Source organism: Aphelocoma coerulescens, chromosome 1 (genome assembly GCF_041296385.1).
Source record: "Aphelocoma coerulescens isolate FSJ_1873_10779 chromosome 1, UR_Acoe_1.0, whole genome shotgun sequence".
Lineage (NCBI taxonomy): Eukaryota > Metazoa > Chordata > Aves > Passeriformes > Corvidae > Aphelocoma > Aphelocoma coerulescens.
In genome coordinates this window covers 9,036,497-9,048,937 of record NC_091013.1, presented here as the reverse complement: position 1 = coordinate 9,048,937, position 12,441 = coordinate 9,036,497, and the positions used below count along the sequence as shown (strand labels likewise).

Sequence of the window (12,441 nt, the reverse complement as noted above, 5' to 3'; positions counted from 1 at the left end):
CATATTGATGGCCCTTAAAGAGCACTGTATTTATGTTGAGTCTTCTTGAATTTGACCATCTATATTTGATTTCTTTTTCTCCTTCACAGTTTATTTTCATACAAATGTTGACCTTTTTTTTCCTTCTTACAATCTCTAATCCATTTTATCTGTAAATGAATATCTTGCAGATAAACTTAAAAACTGTTAACTGACAGCCAGAGACACCACTACATCCCTCTTGTCTTCTCTAGTTAAACATGGATTGATGAAATTCCTGTATTTATTCAAAAAGCTGCATTGCATAGAAAGAGCAAAATGTACTAAGTGAACAAAACCAAAGAGATGGTGATATGCCATGAGTATTTCTGCTACCAGAAATTATATCCTAATGCTTTCTCAAAATTAAATCTCTCTCAAATCCTTAGATGGTTCTCAGACATGTAAGATGAACAAATAACTACACCACATCCATCTTAGTGGGGAGGAAGGATAGGGGCAAAAGGATGCAATGTAGTACTACTCAAACCTCTGTCATGGTCTCTTTAACTCTCACTCATGCTTAAATTAAGAATTAGAACCAAAATTTGAGACCTCAGAAGAAAAAAATTTACCTGCTCATGCTTCTACCATGCGTTGATGTACAAAATGTGAATCAAGTTTTGATACATTGGAAAAAAAATATTGGAGACAGATGACTCCTGTAATGATCTGAAGGCTTCTATATTACTCTTAAAGCTCTATTGAGCTCAACTTCAAGAGTCCCACTGAAATATTACTCTAGATTTGTTCCAGGTTAAGGAGAAAAGCCTGACCCTTATACCGACTAATTTTGCCCTGTCTGTAGTTGAACACATTTCTAGTGTTCCACCACTCTTAAATTAGTAGGTTTCTATTTCTGTAATGCTACAAATAATAATACTAACATGTCATTACTTACATAGGGGAAATGGGAACAGTGCTTCCTTTAGGTAAAGAGAAATTTCCAGCATCTCTCCCCACAAGAACAGCATTGTACACCAAAGTATTACTGCTTGGGTTTTTCAGGCACACCTATCACAACAAAAACAACATCAGCCTATTTTTACTCCTTTTTTAGACTATAAAAGGTGTGTTCTGCAGATAAGTTCCAAAATACTAACTAAGGATATCACAAAATAAGAAAGTACTTCAAATAACTGGGTAGATAATTTTCCTTCCTAAGGAGTGTAGATTTCCCATAGACTATCCCACCTTAATTTTTGACAGTACTCTATTTGCAGTGTACACTGCACTCCTATGCCTGTGAATCTCTTATTCCTCTCTTTGATCTCAGATTTGTAAAATTTGTCGATTTTTTTCATATGCTTACAAGCATAGGGAAAAAACAGTAGCAGAAGTGAAATCCCAAGACTGAAGAGAATAAAAACAGAAAATGCACACTTTCATCTTCTATATTTACTAGCCAAATGACATGAAACCTACTCATTCTTTGTTGTAGCTTATACATAATATAAACACATATATACATATATACAAACAGAGTTTTAACCTTGCATTACTACAAATCTAAATTCAATGGTATCAATACCTGTTTAACCACAGTTGTGTGGAGAGTGCCTGTAAACTCTATAGTGTTCTTGGGTAAGTAGTGAGGGAGATTGTCATACAGGTGGACACACAAAATAAGCATCATGACAGGGTTTGGATCACAGATATCAGTGGCCTAATATTGAAAACAAGAAAAATAACCAGATATGCAGTTAAAATTTTGCCTGTATAGTCTAAAGAGAGGAAGAAGAACAAAAAAAATTTGAGTAATTCTTATTACACAAATAATTTCAACCTAACCTGTAATAACTGGATTATTCTTATGGCTAATATGAATAGGAATCTTGTCACTGCACCAAAAAAACCCTGATTAATGAAAACCACTGACATGCTCTGGTGATAAACTCAGGGTAAAAATTAAGCCAAACTTTTTTTCCCCCAAGGTTCAGCAGAAACAAATGCTAATTTTATTAAATGCAGTGTAAAAGAAAAAGCAAGGAAAATTTACTATCTGGAAAAACATATGTCTTTACTATTTAAAAAAAAAAACAACTTTTAGTTTATGAAAAATACCATCCCAAATACTCCTACGTACAGCTTTGCAACTGTTTATGAAGACAATGACACTTTCCAAATAACAAAGATAAAGTTGTGTTTACTTGGGATACTAAATTGCTTTATAAAAGGTAGCCAGTATTCCTGCATCTTAAATATTTGATTTACAGAAATTAATTTGAGTGGCAGCTGCAAAACGTGTCAAACTTTAGTCCTCATCAATTCCAGTAAATCAGCTGAAGAGAATGGCAGAATTATTTTCCACAACGACTGAAAAAGGAAGAAAAAAAATGTCACTCTTCTGGACTGTCTTTAGTGTGCAAGAGAGATGTATAGACATATTTATAGAATCTCAACTATTGGGGTAAATTTTTATTTTCAAGTCAAAGTTCATTTAAAGTTTTCAAGGTTAAGTTCTCTTGCTCCATGCCCACCCAAGCAGCTCATCCTACTCCCAGCAGTTCTCACACAGCTCCTCCTCTAACCTTCCAAGAGAGTGAGTACATAACTGGGCACTGATGTGAAGTTTCCCTGCAACTCTCCATGGTTTCCTAGATAATGTTTGTCCTTGTAATTCTTAAGATTAATTTCATATACTCTTCATACACTGATGTAATCATATGTCTCATCTCATATTACTGTTTAATTCCATCACCACTGGCTGAAGATTTGAACTTCAGGATGCATTTACTATTCAAAGTAAAAAAGCTTCTTCTGTGCCAAAAGCTTTAAATCTGAAGTCTGAAAAGTATTCTGATTTTTCCATTCACTTATCTCAGTAATGGCTATTGAATGTTAACAATTATTCCAATATAGCTGTGGTTTTACACCTCTACTTTTCACTCCTCCTGCATTTTCATTTAAGATAGCAAAGATGCCAGAGTAGATTATCTGTTGAAGACTAACTTTCTATTGCCACCCACTTCTTCCTACCCATTTCCACTTAGATCAGAATTTATTCCCTCAGAAAATACTATTCTATCCTGTGATGAATTCATAAAACTCAATTTGTGACATTTATCTACTAGTGCAAGAACTAAATTTTTAGTAAATAAATAAATTTGTGTATTTCCTAACAAGATTCATCAGAAAATTCATACTCAGTAAACATTATTTGCTTTAAAAAATGTGTTTGCAAGCAATAGCAATAATTATAAATAAATGATAGTAAAATAATAGAGTCTGAAACTAATTTCCTCTACTGTCTATTCCCAATCACTGCACCTTCTATACCTAATCTATCTTTGTCACCCACATTCCCTCTATGTTGCTGCTCTCCACCATCCTATCTCTCAATATTTTATTTTGGGCTTCCAACTGGATCTTCTTCAAATCAAAGCATTTTAAAACTTTAAAATATCAGACATGAATAAAAACCACTAATACTCTAGGGTTGAATTGTCAGTCATGATTAGAAAGTGGAAACAAATAATCTCCTGCCCAAAGCACTCCATCTTAAATCTAAACCTTAATCCTTAAAGGGATTTTAAAGCCTTGAACTCCATTAAAGTTGTCATTTAAACCTGAAGCCAAAGACTTCTAGACAGAGGAACTTCTTTATTATTACAGAATCTTAGATTTTTAGACTGAAAATGCCAGTTGCAGACCTAACACATCTCAGCTTGGGCTGTTAATTAATGCAAAGCTGTCCTGATAGTTCAGAAGCAGTGACTGCCTGAGTCAAGAACTTTTCCAATGCTATTGGAACACTTTTGCCTGTCAAATTTCAGAGACAAGACTATCAGAAAATTCCCAAATTAAGAGAGTTCAGCAAAAGGATTCATGTGCTTCGCTACTTTTATCACTGAAGAACAAGAAAATTCAGAAGTTTCTACAATAGTCTTAGAAAAGTACATATGAATTTCAATAAATCTATGTAAAATGTACCCTTAGAACTAAAATACAGACCTTGAAGATCCAAGTTCTGTTCCTTTTTCTAGTACTGACTGATTGCATACCTTTGTTTAAGTTGTTAGTCTGCACAGAGGTGGATTTTCCCATCTATTGTAGACAATTTAGTCTTAAAATCAGCACATTAAGGAGAATATCCTAGAATTCTGCTTCCATACCTAATGTGTTCAACCCCCTTTCCTTATCTGGCATCCAGCCTCTGCCTTCATGTGCTGAACTGCCTGTTTTTTTTTAACAGAGGCAGAACATGCCTTTGTTTTGACAAAAAGGTTTCTTTTTTGCTTCCTGTCAGTCACAAGTATGGGAAGCAGTCGATTTTCTTTGTTTAGCCTGTCATAGCCAAGTCATTTCTAACAGTGTGATCTGTATCAGGAGGTGACAGCAAGACAGTAGCTGATACAAATGGAAATAGCAGAGTTAATTTTTCCCTGTAATAACACAACCAAATGGAAAGGAGGAAAAAAAGTTGTAATTGAGCTTCTTTTTATACTACTTTGTGCACACAAACAAGCTGTACCTCTGATTCCTAATGCCATTAATTCCTTTGGAAAGTTTCCTCATACACTTTCAAATACTGTGTCTATTCTACTGAATCTTCTGCTCTTCCAGCCAGCCCAATATGCTCCCAGAGATAAAAATAACTCACAAATGGACAGTTAAAGAAATGCAGATTAGGAGCAGGAGAAAACTGGATTTGGGGACAACAAAAAGAACAAAGGAACAATATCTAACCTATGTAAGGTCACCATTTATAAAAAATTTGGAGCCATAGGTCAATAAAAAACACAAAGATGTAAAGCATGTTTACTAAACTTATAAAAGAGATCCCAAGCAGATCCTTGATGGAAAAAATTATCAACAACATTGTAGTCCTTCTCAAAAAAGGACAGCAGAAGCATCCAAAGCTGCTGACTTCTGTGTGCATCAAATCTGGCCTCTCATGGGCCTTCAGGGTTAGATGCATGTAACTGTCACCAGACATTCATATAATTTTTTTCACTTCTTTCTATGGTTAAGTGCATGATGTTTTTCTTAAACATATTTTTCTAAATTGCCTTCCAATACCAATAATTAATTCCATTTGAGTTTTCACTGTGTGATTTGGGATGCTAAAATCTGAACTGAATTAATTTATGTTCAGCTAGTTGTGCATGTGCAATTCTACAAAGCAAGGAATTATGGAAATTACTTCTAATTAAGTCTATTCATATGAAGCAGTATTTTGGTTTCCATCATACAGTAGCACATGATGAAACAAAACTATTCTACTACAATCTCACCATAATTTGTTGTGCAACACTACTATACAAAAAGCAAAAATAAAAATATTAATGTCTATAAGAGCTGCTAGCATAAAATCATCTACCTTTATGTCCATATCCAGACTGATAGCATGCAGAGCTTTCACAAGTATCAAAGAGTTGTGCAGAAACTGTTCATGAGTTCTTGGATCAGTATACATCTTTATGAAGTGAGTGGGAATCTAGACAAAACAGAGAAATCAAACTCAACCTTCCACTCGGCAAAATTACTGATTTTGTATTTTTGCTCATTCAGCAATCAATAAGATCTAAATTTTGAACTGAAATTCCCTGTTAAGAATAAATCCAGTAAAAAGAAAAATTAATACTGAAATAATCCCCCATGACTTGCTAAATGTTGGGGTGAGGTTTTTTTCTGTTTAAAAAACACATTTTTAAAGAGCTGCTGTTAAGGAAACTTCCCTGTCCAACCACCCAGGAGCCACTGGCAGCCACCTGAGCTGGGACTGAAGGCCCCTTGCAGTGGGAGGATGCAGTGAGTGATGGATGCCCTGCTTGACTTCCTGCATACCCCACTCTCACACTCTCAGACAAGGTTTCCATACTGGTTCGACCCCAGGTTTCCCACAGCAGAGTCTCAGTGTCTGGATCTTTAAAATAATTTAATCTTGGTGCAATAACAGAAGAACACCTCGAGCTGGTGCCTCTGAAGAGGGACCCTGTGCAAAGGAAACCCTGGGCTTTTACACACCCTCGGTCTAAGTGTGTGAAAGTCTGGGGGCTTCCTGCTGGGTCCTCGGCTCCTGCTGTGTCTCTCTGATCACCTGGCTGTGTCACAGATCCCCAGAACCTTTGCTATGTAAAGGGTCAGTGCCAGGTCTCTTTCCTCGGGCTCCCACCACCCAGAGCTTCACCTGCAGCTCACGCCACAGCTGCACCCCGAGCTCCCTGCGCTCAATGCACTCTTCAACACTGCAAAGGAAAATAAGGCCTGAACAAACCCACTAAAATTAATAAATTGTATAAAACTTGCACAATATTAAAAACCTTCTTACCAGATATGGACAATAAGCTGCTATCTGTGCTGCCAATACCAGACCATCTAGAAGATCTCGGTCAAAATTCACTATCCATCTCATGGGTGGTATTCCACCTGATTAAAACACAAAGGAAGATTCATGAGACTCTCTTCTTCCCAAGAGCTTCTTTTGTTCTAGCTAGATATGACAACTATCTGAAATCACTGAGTAGGGGAAAACAAAGAAAGGAAACATCCATTCACATGTAGAATTTCACGAGCATATTTCTATTTCAGAGCTGTTACTGAAAACATGAAAAATCTCATCTAGAATATAGTAACTATTATTTACTCTGCTGCAGCATGTAAGGCTATTCACCACAGAAGAATGGAAAGCACATAATCTAAACTTAACCTCATAGATTAGGAGCATAGAAGTGTAAACTTTTTATTTCTACAGGCCTAACATTAATAGAGCTACTGAAACTCATGAAAATATGCAGAAATCCTTTGAAGTTGAAATGCTTAAGGCAGAAAAAGGAAATGTTATTGATTTTCTTTAAGGTCATATTAAATTATTTGGCATAAATGCAATATAAATGAGAGCTAACAGCTTAATTGTTACAGCACAATCACCACTTCTACAAGCGTTGCAAACCCCAATGCCTCAGACAGTTAGATAATTTTGTATATTTCTGATGTTTTTATTAAAATAAAACTGATTATTAAGAAATTGAATGCAGCATATTTATAGTTTCTTGTTTGAAGCACCCAAATCTTAAATATTTAACACAGCATTTACATATCTTTACTGTCTCAGGTCCAAGCTCCCAAATTTAGGAAACACTTCGGGTTTCAGCCACTGGCAAGGTTTTCAGATAGACTGGGATCAAGCTTTCTGATGTGGAACAAATTATATGGGCTTCATTACACTATTACACTCAAAAAATTAGTTCAACCTACAACAAACCCCGGTACCAGATCCTAAGCAAAATCTATCTGTCACTATTCAGAAAAAGAACAGACGTTTATAGACTACAGTTGACTCATCATCAGAAAAACATAAATGCCCATCACGTCACATCAACTTGCAGATACTTCAGCATATTCATACTGCTTTAGTAAGAAACAACAGGAGCAGATGCTGCACAAGCTCAGAAACAAAAGTCTGTAGATCCATCTGAGCTTAACTATTTGACATTGGTAATGATTTTAGTTTGCCACTGCTTCAGTGTGGTCATGTTTAGGCTTGGCCCAAAATCCCTTACGTTTTCCTATTCATGTTGTGAATCAATTTATGTAATATTATTCTAAAGATTCATTAAATATATTTTCAATAAAAAACAACCAACAGTATTTAAAGGAGTATTTGCATGAATATTTCATTTTCTTTAAGTTCTCAAATCAAAATTAAAACACGCATTAATCTCACTGTCTCAAAGTTATTTTTTCCTTATTGTTTAACTGAATGAACTTTCTCAATCAGAAAACTCAACTTTAAACTCTTGAAAACTCCATATTGGGAGTACCAATGAAGTCTGACTGGATATATAACATCTTCCTGTTACCTATGACAGGAAGACATTACAGTAAATACAGACCTCAGCATCTAAATTGTAACAGTATTAATTTTAACTAAATTCAGACATCCATTTTACAAATATCTACAGGAGGAAACATTAGTTTCATCCCATCTTATTGGTAATCTGCTTTCAGTTATTTAAAAAATATTTAATGTAGTCACTGCAAAAACAAATACTTTAAAAATAGCAAAATACATTTTTGAAAGTTTACTGTCTTCCTAAAAAGCCAGTCCTTCTAACATAAATTCATCATATTATTGATCATATTTGGGACCTATAAAAACCAAGAAACTGTCTTCTTTTTTTATTAATAGAGTTCAGACTCAGTCTCAGCACACAATATTGGTATTTTTAATAAATCACCATTTTCAAATTTTTATTTTTAACTTTTAAAGATTAACTATTTCCGCTTTATTAGGTCTGATATTGAATTATTCCTCTGGTTAGTAATCTAGATTGATTTGCTGAGCCAGGTTATGGAAACTCATTAAACCATATGCTTCGATCAAAAAAAGTAACTTTATTTTTTATCCTACTTTATATTTCACTTTAAATATACTATTTGCTGCTTTTAGTCTTCTTGTGGGAACATTACTTGAGCATGCTTAAGCAGCAGCAGTTGTGCCTGTACCATAGAATCACAGAATGGTTTGGGTTGGAAGGGACATTAAAGATCATCAAGCTCCAAACCCCTGCCATGGCCAGAGGCACCATACACAGTACTTTTGTACTTTCTTGTGTTCTCACTAATCCTTGCTTTCATGCTGGTAGAATTGTCTGCGTGCCAACAAAGTAGCTGGGGAACAAAGCTGGCTTAAAAAGAAAGAGCAAAAAAAAAAATTTACAGTTTAATCTGGATCACCCAATCCAGTTTTTCCATGCAGCCACATAAATGTGCCAGTGGAAATGAAACACCATAGGACTATTTTTAAAAACCATTCATTGAACTATAGCTTTAGAGTTGTGTAAATGAGAGCATAAAGAAAAAATAATATTAAGTGGAATATTTTTGCATCTTAGCTAATGAAATACTTCTATAATTTTTGTTGTTTTTCAGTTAATCCTTCTACTATCAATCAACCTACTTAAAGGATTGTGAATAAATTAGTCAGAAAACACAATGTATTTTTCCTAATTACATCAAATCTAGCAGAACATCTGCCAGCTAACCACTTTACAGTAATTAAGTATTTAAATAGAATTAGTCAATTTTAGTAGAAATAAACAATGGAAATCAAAATTATTACTCAGGATACCTCTAAACATGTAAATATATTGAATTTCATTTGTACTGGAATTTCTTGCAAAAAAAAAAAATTACTAGTGGAGCTTTAAGACGAAGATTTTCAGCCAATGTCATTTCAAAAACCTGATCAAAAATAGTTTAAAACATGAATGCTAACAGGTAGCAAAGAACTCTGTGTGACTGGAGGCAGGGGGAGAGAAAACTGTCCAAACTTTAACTTCTGAATTGAGACACATTCCTGCTACCTGCTAGCTGCATCCCAAAAGGCCTGGCTGAAAATTTTGGTAACACCAAGACTAAAATGGCACATTCTAAACTCTCCCATTAATGAAGAGGAGTGAGACAGAAGCCCCAGTTAGGCTGATAATGAACAGCGCTCTGCATAGAGACTAATGAGATTGGGAAAACTGGGGACTTGGAGTTATGAAAAGAAGAAGAGGCAAAAAAGAAGCATTCCCAAAAAGAACCAGTGATCTTGAAGAGACAACAGGGGACTAGAAAGAAGGTGAAAAAATTCATAATTGGAGGAAAGATTTTCGAAGTGGAAGAAGATTCTGAAGATCAGAGAGATGCACAGAGACAAAAGCCAAAGGACGTCCAGGAATTTTGGAGGGACATGAGATTGGTGTCTATGAGCAGCAGCACAGCAGGAACTGACACAACTTTTCCCTGATGGCCTCCCTGGCAGAGAGGGAATCTGAGACCTTGTGAAAAAATTGTTGAGTGCTGTGGGAAGCAACTGGATGTGCGAAATTATCTAACAGGGCAAGAGCTGGTTCTGCAACAAATCCAGGATCCTGATCCCCCACAGGATGTTTTGTACTTTGTCTCACCTATGACAAGAGGTGAAAATACTTTATAAAAGAAAATAACTAAGCAGGGTTAGCTTGCAGTGGATGTGCAGCCACTTAAGAGTGCACTCAAACATTTCTTATGGTTATGGAAACCTAAGAATACACTGCAAAAGGCCTCTGCAAGGGATCTAAAATGAGAGTCGTTCTGTTTCACTTGTTGATTCCATTCAGCACTAAAGGAAGTAACATGCATCATTTTGGACCAACTTAACTCTTGAATGTATTTACTTTTAATAGTTTGGGGTGATTTTTTTAACTTGTAATGGTATCAAGTTGCATGCATGTAACAAGCAGAACAGTAACCAAGTGTAACAGCATTGTCTCCATCTTTCTTGTGACAGGTTAAGCCTGCTCTTGAAGACACACTGCTTGCTTCACTCATGAAGCATTTCTACATAGAAGCAGCAAAGTTTTGCCATGGCACTAATTTTTCACTACCTTTTTTAAAAAAAATTGTATTAAAATAAGTCCAGATCTATTGAGTTTTTAAAAATTTGATGTTCTTACGCTGATGAATCAATAGAAAGTCTACAAAATTTTGCAATGCTTTTTTTTTTGCCATAATCTATTTTTCACAAAAATATTTAAGTGTTTATTTATTATTAGATTTGAAGCCTTAAGAGTTTTTTGCGGGATATGAAAACTATTCTCCAAATGGAGATAATCAAGGGAATATTTCCAACAATTCTACACAAAAATGACAAACCACTTATTTGCTGGCAGAATACCAAGCAACACTCAGCACAAACTCCTCTAGGTCAAATTTTGTTTATTTCTTTGACAAGTAAATAATACAACGGACCAGGGAAAAATACTATGCATTTTAACTTCAAGCAAAATTTTGATTACATTCTCTGTCACAGAGGAGCAACAAAAATGTATTCTAGGAAAAAGATCCCGTAAAGTGAAGCACAAACTTCACTGAAAACCAGTAAACCTAACTGCTATCAGCTGTCCACAAAAAAAAAAAATCCTAGATTGTGTATTTTCCAATCTTTTCATATGCAATTTTTCAAAATTGCACAAAATGATCTTACTCCCATCTGGAGATAATATAAAACAGGTTAAAGAATTGGCTTTGGGAAGAAAAATTGGTTGCAAGTATTCATTAGGAAAGGACTATAATTTAAGCTCTTGAAAACTGGAGTAATGATCTGAAACAAATGGGATGAAATCCAATAATGATGTTTGCAGCATTTTACAATTAATTAAGAATAATTCATTACGCAGTGCTAGATGGAAAATTGGATAGAGAGAATTTCTGAAGAAAAGAACCTGGAGAAAACAGTAAATCTAATACTGTGGTAGAAAAAGCAAACACTGTGCTAGCATGCATTAACAGGAGAGTTCTATCTTAAGTATGTAGACGGATCTTTTCACTTCTAGTAAAGTTTCACCTGGTATAGAAACCAGCAATGGGCACCAAACTTCAAGAGAAGGAGCAACTAAAAGGGTTTACAACAAAAAACCTTGAGCTGAGTACACTGAGTAGACTGAAGGACTGAAAGAATGAAAATGTTTTGCCAAGAAGGGGAGAGAGAGAAACGGAGGAAGATAACAATCTGCAAATATGTATAAAGTTACTAGAAAAGCAAAGATTCATTACACACCATATTTCAAATGAGAAAGGATGGGTTTAATCCAAAATTTCCCCTGCTAGAGTTTATGTTAGACAATAGGAAACTCTTTCAAGTAGAAATGAGTGGGAAATTCTGGCAGATACTGCCTTAAGTGGATTGTGGAATCTCCTTTTTCAGAGATTTTTGTAACAGCCCAGGAAAATACCTGTTTAGTACACTACAGTTATGTTCAGATTAGTCCTTGTACATGAGAATAAAGCGATTATTTCTGGTCTCATTCTCCATTTCTGGGATTTACTGTGAGGTTTTTTTAAGTTTCACTTTTATTAACTGATCCATTATCTGGATAAGCAGAAGTATGATGTATTGGAATTATCTGGATAAGAAGACCATGCACAATGAAAAAAATTGGTCTTATATCAAGGATTAAAACAGTTAAAGGATCAAATTTAGTTTAATCTACTAAATTTAAGAGCCGTTTTATATAAAAAAAAGTAAGAGCAGCAATAAATCTTTTAATAAAGTATTGTATTTCTTATGAAGCTTGTTCTGCTGTTTTCACAAATATTAAAACATTTGAATTCTTGCCATCACTTGAAAAATCCTTATATCTAAGGAGGCACAAGAGATACCAATGATAAATCTTCTGTTACATAGCCACAAGCAATTTTTTCAAATTCTGAGTTACTGGAAAACAGATGAAAAATAATATACAGAGCTAGGCTACTATTATATGAGAGTTTTCAAATAAACCAAATACATTCACCCAAAATCTCAAAACTCATGGCCTTTGTGATTAAAGGTATGAAATAGGGCTTTATGAGAAATTAATAAATTAGACTACATTACTAAGAGTAGCAATTGAATGGTGATAGGACAGCAGTCTGTGTAAGTAGGCATGACACCAAGAGTAGGAACTAGAT

The 12,441-nt window shown here is 34.9% G+C and overlaps 1 protein-coding gene across 1 annotated transcript in view; it reads right to left on the bottom strand.

The window, feature by feature from the left end:
- Positions 1 to 12,441, bottom strand: part of CFAP47 (cilia and flagella associated protein 47) — a 277,703-nt gene that overhangs the window by 183,469 nt on the left and 81,793 nt on the right. Inside the window, exons 34-37 of the mRNA XM_069031242.1 lie at positions 6,293 to 6,390; positions 5,342 to 5,458; positions 1,550 to 1,684; positions 920 to 1,032 (exon numbers count right to left, since the gene is read on the bottom strand). Coding sequence (XP_068887343.1) covers positions 920 to 1,032; positions 1,550 to 1,684; positions 5,342 to 5,458; positions 6,293 to 6,390 — 463 coding nt within the window. The remainder of the gene's footprint in view (positions 1 to 919; positions 1,033 to 1,549; positions 1,685 to 5,341; positions 5,459 to 6,292; positions 6,391 to 12,441) is intronic.